The sequence below is a fragment of the Genypterus blacodes genome, unplaced genomic scaffold (genome assembly GCF_046128005.1).
Source record: "Genypterus blacodes isolate CSIRO-AG114 ecotype Tasmania unplaced genomic scaffold, CSIRO-AGI_Gbla_v1 ptg000057l_1, whole genome shotgun sequence".
In the NCBI taxonomy this organism is placed as follows: Eukaryota; Metazoa; Chordata; class Actinopteri; order Ophidiiformes; family Ophidiidae; genus Genypterus; species Genypterus blacodes.
The window spans coordinates 832,902-843,705 of NW_027466869.1; the positions used below are offsets into that span (position 1 = coordinate 832,902).

Sequence of the window (10,804 nt, forward strand, 5' to 3'; positions counted from 1 at the left end):
CAAAGAACATCAGCACAAGTGGGATTAAATTGTCCGAGACGAAGGCTGGGAGAGCTTTGAGCTGTCATTTCACAAAGGTGAGTAGTTTATTTTGTTGGGAAATAATCTTTCTGTGTTGAATATTTGAATATCATATTTGGCTGATGTTGTTCAGGTCATTACATAGTAAATAATTATATTCTGCAACAATTTCAGTAGATCACTAGGAGAAAAAATGCTTTTATCATATATGAATCATGAAACATTATGTGTAGTTTTTTAACACTGAAATTGCTCATAGGATCCTCAGAAGAGAGGCTGTATTAGTTTCCTTTAAAATAAATGGAATCATCATAATCACATTTCTGTTATGTGCAGCATAAAATATTGAATGATGATTAACGGAAAGTTCCTAACTCTGATGCGTCATGTCGACAGTGCGTTAGGATCACACAGGGCAGATTAAAGCGAGCGTAAAATGGCGATCAACAAGTGTGAAATAAAATGAGCCTGCTGCATGATGGCCTGTGACCCTGCCAACACTTTCTCTTCTTCTCCTCTCTATTTTATTTTGTTATTCTTTTATTTCATTTATTTTATTTTTTTATTTTTTTATTTTTTTATTGTTTTATTGTTTTATTTTTTTTTATCTTTATTTTTATTTTTTTATCTTTATTTATCTTTATTTTTATTCATTTTTATATATTCATTTTTATATTCTGGAAAATTGTCTTTTTCTGTATCTTGGCACACATTTTTTACATTTTCATCTTGAAGGCATTGAGTGTACTTTGAGCACAGGAAAGGTCAGTTCCTTGTCTCATAATTGTGCACTAGACTCTCCATAATGTTCCTCATCACCCACCTGCATTTTACCCCCAAAAAGGCTGCGAGAGCGTCCCTGTCGTCGTCATGGCATTAATCGTATCCCCAGAAAAATCTGCCTCCAACACCATGGGCCCCAAAGAGGTCAGTGGAAATTGTGCTCTGTTGTTGTTGCATATCTCCCATCATGTATATATGATTTGAGGTTATTGTTGCATCTTCACTCCATGTCACTTTTGACCCTTCAGGTGGAGCTGATCCTGGTGAAGGAGCAGAACGGCGTCCAGTTCACCTCCACCGCCTTGGTGGCCCCTACTCCAGCTCAGACAAACCCCAGCGGGGAGGAGGAGAGGGAGACCTGGGGGAAGAAAATTGACTTCCTCCTGTCTGTCATCGGATTCGCCGTAGACCTGGCCAACGTCTGGAGGTTTCCGTATCTCTGCTACAAGAACGGAGGAGGTGAGCGGGAAAGAGCGAAGACACATAAGTTCTGCTGCACATATGAAGAAAGACGACTGAGAGAGAAGGGAAACGGGAAAAGTAGAGGGAGAAGGTGGAGGACACAGGTGCATGGATGCTGAAAGAAGAGGGGGAAGGGAATTAGTTAGATGAGAGAAGAAGAAGAAGCAGCGTAGATAGATAAGTTGTGCGTACATGTGTTTCAGCTTCTAGTGTATTCCTGTGTGTGCAGTTGCTGTTTGAGATTTTTGAGCCTTTTTCCAGAGATCAAAACGGGGGAAAACCCACCACAGCTGCTCTGAATAGATTAGCACGAACAATCACTGCCACTAATTATGGCTGCTTAACATAGAGCTGTCATTAGGTTGAAGAGCTGTAAATGATAGCTATAGCCAACGCCAAAGACACCCTGCTCCCCGGAGACGACACAATGTGTCCCCAAACCCAGCAGACAGATCATCGTTTTATGGCCATTTTGACATCAATCTGGTCTAACTTGATGAGTGTTGATGCTCTGTGGCTGTGTGACCTCTGTGCGCTCTACGCCGTTGCTCTGTGACGTTGTGCTATTTCCCTCAACTCTGCATGAGGGCCCAGAGGAACCATGCTCAGTTTCACAGTGCAGTTGTTTAACACTGATTATGTTAACAATGGAAGAATGGAAGACACCCCGTTGTTGGGGACAGTGCGGTGACGTCCAATCATTTGCATTCGGCGTTGATTGACAATGCTTTTCCTGCCAATTAGTGATTCACATTCATACGAAAACACATCAGATCACCCGGGTTGTTGACGTCTCACTTGTCTCTGTGTCCACGCAGGTGCATTTCTGGTGCCGTACCTGTTCTTCATGGTGATAGCCGGCATGCCTCTCTTCTACATGGAGCTGGCTCTGGGACAGTACAACAGAGAGGGAGCGGCAGGCGTCTGGAAGATATGTCCCATATTTAAAGGTAGGATGTGTCCCCATATACTGTGCCACACACACACGCAGCACAGATCTTTACATCATGTTACAAGTTACAATGGTTGGCTTCCGACGTGTCTGTCTGTCTGCCCACATTGTCCGCCTATCCACATCCCAGCCTCAGTGATGAGCAGTGACAGGCATTGTTTATTCCCCCCTGAACACCAGGTTGTGTTGTTACTCAGATGGAAAGCAAGTGCAAATTGGGCTTTTAGACTCTTGTTCTCATCATACAAACCCCTCCTGTCAGATTGTGGTGGCTGCCACTCCCGTGACATTTCTTAACACCTCAATAAGCAGATTGCAGTTTAAGCAAACATCACACAAATGGACAATAATGGAGGAAGAGACACAGAGGCCGATTCGTACTTCTTATCAAAGTCATTGCCTGAAAATGAAACAAAACAGTTTCCGGGTGAGTAGTTAGTAGTTAGTATTTAGCAATTGTCTGAGTGTGTGAGTGTGTGTGTGTGTGTGTGTGTGTGTGTTTGTGTGTGTGTGTGTGTGTGTGTGTGTGTGTGTGTGTGTGTGTGTGTGTGTGTGTGTGTGTGTGTGTGTGTGTGTGTGTGTTTGTGTGTGTGTGTGAACATGCATATACAATAAAATGAAAAGAAATACATCATAAATCTCATACTTACTGTATAACTGTATCAGTAATTAATTTGTGTGTTTGTTTGATTCCATTATGTGCATTCTCTCCCTTAATGAGCAGTTTTTTGCTCTCCTCAATCAATTAGTATGATTAGATTAAATCCTGGGAATGAATTGGAAATTGCTGTAGAAAATCTATGAGGAGGAGGAGGAAGAGGAGGAGGGGAAGTAGGGGGAGGCACATGTGATGGATGTGTTAAGGTTCAAATTGAGTCACAGGTTGTAAACTGTTGCATTGTAATGCTTTGTGTCAGAAACAGGTTTTGATCAGATGTACAAAGTCAAATGCCTTCATTCCCAGCAGACCATCTGTTGCTTCCCAGCTTGAAGCCAAACCCCTGTCCTCTGCTCCAGCTTGTCCTTGTTGGTATGAAGGTGGCTCACAGTGTGTATAGCCACATTTTTGTCCTTGCGCTCATTTGTGTGTGTGTGTGTGTGTGTGTGTGTGTGTGTGCGCGCCTCCTGTGCTGTCTGTCAGAGACCCACTGAGCACGTTGACGTTCTAATCACACACTTCACTCTCCCTCTGCCTCTCAGCGGGGGGGATAACAGTAATTATTCAAATACACACATACACATGTCCATATTGACAGTAATTATTCTGATCAACAAGCTGGTTTCCTCTCAGGATCAATGCATTTGAAGAAAAGGAGAGAGACGGGAGATGGGAAGAGATGGAGAGATAGCCTGGCCCGCATATGGCGCTAATAAGAGGCATCACACCCTGGGCAAATATCACATCCACATGACAACGGAATCAATACGACACACTTCTGGTCATGCTTCCCAGCAAAGGTTAACTATTAAAGTCAGCTTTAGAGCCCTGGACAGTGCTTCAGATGTATGGAAAAGGGCAGATGAGGGGATAATCAAGGCGTGAAAATACGAGCTTTAGAATTTACAGAGCCGTTTGTTCGTTTGCAGAATTGTCATTTTCACCTTGCCCCATCTCTCTCTCTCTCTCTCTCTCTCTCTCTCTCTCTCTCTCTCTCTCTCTCTCTCTCTCTGTCCACATCAGGTGTGGGCTTTACCGTGATCCTCATCTCCCTCTACGTTGGTTTCTACTATAACGTCATCATCTCCTGGGCCCTCTTCTACCTCTTCTCCTCCTTCACCAGAGAGCTTCCCTGGGTTCACTGCAACAACACCTGGAACAGCCCCAACTGCTCCGACTGGGCCGACAACAGCACCGCCAATGAGCTGTACAAGGCCACCCCTGCTCAGGAGTACTTTGAGTGAGTTCATCATGTAATTTGGATCAAATACGACGCAGCCTCAAACAATTCCCATTCCCTACAGCCTTCCCAGCATTCCGAGTGTAGCAAATAATCACCAAATTCTTTTGTCGACATAATCTTAACTTGATTATCAAGGTTAAAGAATGATCCTGCAGTGAATCTCGGGTCTTTTCGGTGGAAGAGATGCGGTCTTTAGCTGCACTGAGCTGTCGTAGCCTCCCTGCTTTCAAAGCTGGCCAGGTGTCTCCTGTGCCCACAAGTGAGGGGTTGTTCTGTTGTGACAGTTGGAGCATTTCATCCCTGTGAGTTGAAATGGCAGTGTGCTATTTATGCAGAACCACCTGCAGACAATTTGACCACATCAGTAGAACGGTGGCAGATCTCATCCCGTTTCATGCCTTAGACCGCCTCTGAAATGATCTGAATCAAGGTGTCGACAGTCTTCTGGTTTATACTTTATCAGGTGACACACTTCACAGAATGACATGTACACTCACAAAACAACTCACAAAGGTACTTTTTTGTTGTATTAGCTTGATTCCTTTATTGTCATATTACATTCTTTGGGAAATCTCTCTTGTAATTACTGAAATACTTTCTTGTACACATCCTGACTGGTTGATATCTGTAGTAGAATGAAGGACATTTGGACAGGTTGGTGAAGTGTCCACAAAGCTTGTTTCTCCCTCTTTGGCCTGCTGACAAGGTGGGCAGCTGGTTTCTAGCTACCTCAATAATTAAAGCGAAGAGATGAGCAGTCAGTCGTGCCCCACCAGATCCCAATAAGATCCCCAGATGGTTTGTTTGGAGGACTTGGTGAGACGGGAGAAGCTTCCTCTCCATGTGGCCTCATATTTCCCTCGCTGGTGGAGAATCCCAGGCTCAATTTGCTGCCATGGACGATGGCGTCTGTGCAGCAGGTGACATAGTCGGTGGTGATTTGTACTTGGGCCTGTGGGTCTTGGCAGGAGTGTGACATCGTCCAGCCTGGTCCAGCTGAAAGGAGAATTAGAGATGCACTGTAAAGAGTTCTAAGGATGGAATGATTACAACATTCATCATGCCCATCTTCTGTTCAATAAGAACTTTTTATTTTCGCACGAGACCAAAATGTTTACATGTACTCAAAACAGATATACTTGAACATTGAAATGGACCATCATGGCCTTGATTCTTATTCCAATGTTCTGTTGCCGTAGTCGAGCGGTGCTCCACATCCAGGAGAGTCAAGGCATACATGACCTGGGTCGTCCACGCTGGCAGTTGACTGCCTGTCTGGCTGTGGTGATTGTTCTGCTTTACTTCAGTCTCTGGAAGGGAGTCAGGACCTCTGGCAAGGTAAGAAATGACATATAATTGTGTGAAAACAAGTCGTGTAGTATAATGTCTCCCAAAGTGTGTGTGTGTGTGTGTGAGAGTGAGTCACCTCCTCTGTCTCTGTGTAATGTGTTGGCAGTGCCTCTGCCAAGATGTCTGCCTTTTTTCCTTGCATGTCAGACTGTTTTTCATTGTCTATCTAAAGAGCTTTGTGCTGGATCAGGAGCTGTGTGTTGTGTGTGGACATGTAAAACCCTCTGAGACATTAGATGTGAAATTTAGCTATACAAAGAAACTTAACTTGACTTAATAACAGCTTTAAAAAGTATGAAACGGTTCTTCTATGGATAAGTGAGACTGCTGGGATGTCTCGGCTCATCTCCGCTCTCTGCATACCGTGTGTACGCATGTGTGCACTGTAACGCACATGCAGCATATGTGAAACTGTCTGTACGTTTGTGTGTATGCTTTATGCATATGTGTGTGTGTGTGTGTCAGGTTGTGTGGATCACAGCTACCATGCCCTATGTGGTCTTGACTGTGCTGCTGCTCCGAGGAGTCACCCTGCCCGGAGCCATAGATGGCATTAAGGCCTATCTCTCTGTGGACTTCCTAAGACTCTGTGATGCAAAGGTGAGCTGGAGAGGGAGGTGGGATAAGAAAAAAGGGAAAACAGATGGTGGGAAAGTTATTTTTCCATTTTCTTATCCTAGTAAGAGACCTTGACAAATGTAGAAAGGGTCTGAATAACCTTAATATAACATTATGCATACACAAGTGCTGTCCTGGTGAATAATGACATCATGAGCTGTACATATGGGAGAAAACAAACAAATAGAAAGGAAGCAAAGGTTCATTCAATTTTATGCACCATGGGAGTGGAGAAATAACAACAACAGCAATTATAATCATTTCCAAAAATAATTACTTAGATTAAGACGTACATACACACTAGCTCAGGTTGATCTGTTGCTACCAGTCTTGTCTCACTGTGGGTTTTAGGCCCATTTTCTTGTCTACACTGTTCAAACCATTTAAGTGCCTTTTGAGAGGCCTTTCTTCAGGATTTGTGATAATTGTTTGTGTTACCCATTTTGAATATTTCTCAGATTTATGAACCCCACTATCACATCTTGGAACAATATCCAATTTACTGGAATGGAAGGCTCAATAAGTAATCGTGCCGGACGAAAGGACTCAGTTATGGAGAGAGGGAGCAGGAGAGAAAGCAAAGAGAGAGATGGAGAGATGCATGGATGCAATTGGAGAATTAGATTAGATAGATTCATGGAGCAGTAATTTGCAAAATTACCCCCCGTATTCACAACCGTCTTTCATCTACTGCCGTTGAATGAGTTTCCTGCAATTATCCCTAATAATGGCTTTTTTCCTCTCCTGTGCCTTTTGTTTGCCGCTTCATGCAAGTGTGCTTGTTCTGTTGCTCCCTCCAGGTCTGGATCGAGGCAGCCACACAGATCTGCTTCTCTCTGGGAGTGGGGTTTGGTGTGCTAATCGCCTTTTCTAGTTACAACAAATTCAGCAACAACTGTTACAGGTGAAGAGACAGAAAAGGAGGAAGGAGAGGGTTCACAGAAACACACACACAAACAAACACACACACACTGACAGACAGACAGACACGATATAAGCAGGTGAATTACAATAACCTTTGAAGCTCCTTGAAACCTGTCATGTCTTTGACGCCCTGCTGTGCAATAGAAAGCAGCACCAATCAAAAACTGTCGCACTCTTTGAAACTAATCCTCATCCCATAGGAAGCTTTTAGCTCCTGTTTTGCCTTTTATACTGTTTGAAAACTGACACACGACACTCCAGAGCTTAAGGATTTCCCGGTTGACCGTGACACCAAATGCATTTGTGTCAAAGTCAAAGGTGGGACAAAGTTGCTATTGGAAAACTGACCAAATGTATCCATGGGGAGTGCCTTTACCTCCATTTAGGAGGCTCCTGTCCATAACCATCACTCCATTCTTTCATCTAAGGTAGGTTGGACCTCCAGCTGAATCAAAAGGGGATTGAATAATCCATCAAATCAATCCATGGTGTCTAAACAGGGCTGCCACCTAAAGTCTTATCTTTTCTTTTTATCTAAATGGGTGATAAAGCTTTAATTATTCAATTATCCTCCACATTAGCCACAATGAGACAGAACTGACAGATGTAAAAGAGTTTAATGCTCCACATTCCGTCTCTGACTGTTTTTAATGAATGTTTGTTGTTGTTTTTCCTGTTATTTTATCCAGAGATGCCATCATCACCAGTTCCATCAACTCCTTGACCAGTTTCTTCTCTGGCTTTGTGGTCTTCTCCTTCCTTGGCTACATGTCCCACAAGCACAACGTGGCTCTGGACAAAGTTGCCAGAGATGGTTTGTCATTATATGTCTGTGTATATGATAATACTGTATTAGGTGCTATTGGTTTGTTTGTTTGTTTGTTTGTATTCATATATCAGGGTGCAGTCCACCCCCATCAATAACTGTTCTGAGGCTTTCATCATCAAAAATAAGGCTTTTGCAATTTGTTTGTGTTGTTTTTGTTAACCTTTTCCTTACTTGGAGGTTTCGGTCTCTCTCTCTCTCTAGGTGCCGGGTTGGTGTTTGTCATTTACCCAGAAGCCATTGCGACATTACCTGGGTCATCCGTGTGGGCAGTTATCTTCTTCATCATGCTGCTGACTCTGGGCATTGACAGTGCTGTGAGTACACACACACACACACACACACAAATATATTGCCTGCCTTTGGATTTCAATTGGCTGATGAAAATGTGTTTTCATTGTGAGTTGTGTATGTTTTGTCCTAGATGGGCGGGATGGAGTCGGTCATCACCGGACTCCTTGATGAGTTCAAATGCCTCCACAAACACAGAGAACTGTTCACTCTCTTCATTGTGGTGGCCACCTTCCTCATATCACTCTTCTGTGTTACAAATGCAAGTATTGTATGTGTGTGTGTGTGTGTGTGTGTGTGTTTGTGTGTGTGTGTGTGTGTGTGTGTGTGTTGTTTTTTTCATGTGTTCAGGACTATTATGATGTTGTTCAAGATTTATATGAAGGTCACAACGGAACCCAAGTTTATAAACTGTGGTAAAGCAAAATTTCAAATAATACACTTATGTGATCGTTGTGATTTGATTGCTCTCTCTCTCTCTCTCTCTCTCTCTCTCTCTCTCTCTCTCTCTCTCTCTCTCTCTCTCTCTCTCTCTCTCTCTCTCTCTCTCCAGGGGGGGATGTATGTGTTTACTCTGCTGGACCACTTTGCGGCAGGCACATCTATTCTCTTTGGAGTGCTTATTGAAGCCATCGGCATTGCGTGGTTCTACGGTGAGAAAGAGAGAAACGGAAGAGAGGAAGAAGGGGAGAAAGAAAGAATGACTCGTGCTTTCATGGCCCGCAACGCTGATGCTATATTAAGGCTTTGATGAGAAATCATTTGGTATAGACGCGCTGTGCCTGAATGCAGCATACTCCTATTAGACATGAGGAGGCCGCTGCAAGAGGATCAAATGGTTTTTGCCCCTTTAAGCTCTGGCCAGGTTCATGTGTGTGTATAATTGAAGCAGAGGGATGTAGCTGTGGCCCGTGTACCAGCTCTTTGTGGTTAAATGTCTCAAGTTCTGTCTGTTTTGGTATTGGTCCTGTCACTCAGCAGTGAAGGGGCACCAACTAGAGCTGTGGAACATTGTAGATTGCCATAGGTGCAAACTTTAAGAGGCTTTTCTCTTGACTGTCCACTTGACCTGTTATAGGTTTGTCATTTCTAGATTTTTTTTCTAGGCCTTCAATAGAATCCAAAGTCTATTTTGTGCTGCTTAACAACCTTTTATGGTTGTCATAGTGATCACACCAGGAGGCCAGAAACATTACAACAACTGGGGGACCAGGGAAAATTAGTTGACCTGGACTTCCTATTGAGTCTCTGTCTGTTGAGAGATCCATTCCGGGCTAAACACCAGCTGGGCCTCAGGCAGTGGGGGTCAACATATTGCCCCATTTTGTGGGTCCCGACCCTGGCAAGCCAGATAAATCAAGCCTAAGGCTTCCGTGGGCCTTTTCCCAGTGCTCATCACAGCTGAAAGGAGCCGTTAACCCCTGGTCACTGTGGTCTTTCATTCTCTCCACTGCAAAAAGTACAATTGGCTGTGCCGGATATCTGCTCGTCAATCTGGATATTTGGCTCTATGGTGAGAAATGCCTCGAAGGTAGAAAAGACACGGACAAGCACATTGAGCACTATGGTAGCTAGAGTATAGTATTATAAGGAAACCACATTACACAAGACCTTATTTGTAATGTTTTGGTAAGTGTTTCTGCTCCTGGTGTGCTCTCATGGAAAGCTTAAAGATAAGTCAGCGTGTCGCAGAGGTCACGTGGAGTATGTTTCTGTGTTTCAGGAGTGGACCGTTTCAGTGACGACATAGAGGAGATGATTGGCCATAGACCAGGCAGGTACTGGAGGCTGTGCTGGAAGTTTGTCAGCCCCTGCTTCCTCCTGGTGAGATCATTACATACATTTATTATGTCCACATACAGGAAGTCAACAGAAAATGGATAGATGGGTGGAACCCTGGGAGATTCCCTATATGTTCTTCTTTGTTACTCTTTATCTGTGACCTTTATCTGTGTTACTGTTATTACTATTAATACCACAACCAAAACTAACATCTGATGAAATATTCTAATCAGACAGAGGAGGAGTGTTCTTGTTTCCCTTATATACAGACTAACACTTTTTTCTCTTTCATAGTTCATGGTAGTGGTGAGCTTTTCCACGTTCAACCCTCCACACTATGGCTCCTACATGCTGCCCCCCTGGGCTAACATGGTGGGCTGGTGTCTGGCTATTTCATCAATGTCCATGGTGCCTCTTTACGCCATCTACAAACTCTGCAGTTTGCCTGGAAAATTCTGCGATGTAAGTTGTGTTATTGAAAATTGTTTTTTATTATAGTTTGTATTATGAATGTTGAATTTCAGTTTGATGGTTCAAAGGCATATTTTCATTGCTTTTCTTTCTGTCCCCCCTGTTTAGAGGCTGGCCTATGCCATCACCCCAGAGACAGAACATCACTTGGTAGATAATGGAGAAGTTCGGCAGTTCACGGTAAACACAAACCTCAACAATCAAATACATGAACAAGAAGCAAGCATTTTGATTGACAGCTTATTATAAGATTAATCTATTTACTTTTTTAACCTGGTGTTCTTGTAATGATCTAACTTCTCTGTTCAGTCAGTGTGTTTCCATACTGCAATGACCAATGCAAATACAATCACCCTCCAGTCAGCATGGTGGTAATCTGTTATTGTGTCCTTCCCGCAGCTGCATCACTGGTTGGTGGTCTGA

At 43.5% G+C, this 10,804-nt stretch overlaps 1 protein-coding gene across 1 annotated transcript; it reads left to right on the plus strand.

Annotated features, from left to right (window-relative positions):
- The first annotated feature begins 407 nt into the window (after positions 1-407).
- Positions 408-10,804, plus strand: slc6a3 (solute carrier family 6 member 3). The gene is made up of 16 exons (XM_076152589.1): positions 408-416; positions 817-948; positions 1,053-1,263; positions 2,085-2,216; positions 3,900-4,116; positions 5,319-5,457; positions 5,935-6,069; positions 6,888-6,991; positions 7,701-7,825; positions 8,042-8,154; positions 8,262-8,390; positions 8,682-8,781; positions 9,852-9,952; positions 10,205-10,372; positions 10,490-10,561; positions 10,781-10,804. Exons 1-16 carry the CDS (start codon positions 408-410, stop codon positions 10,802-10,804), a joined length of 1,911 nt encoding a protein of 636 aa, XP_076008704.1.

Excerpts from the sequence above, each read along its gene's own strand:
- slc6a3 (XM_076152589.1), top strand. Across the intron at positions 8,155-8,261 it reads CTCTGGGCATTGACAGTGCT|ATGGGCGGGATGGAGTCGGT; the intron begins GTGAGTACACAC and ends GTTTTGTCCTAG. Across the intron at positions 8,782-9,851 it reads CGGCATTGCGTGGTTCTACG|GAGTGGACCGTTTCAGTGAC; the intron begins GTGAGAAAGAGA and ends TCTGTGTTTCAG.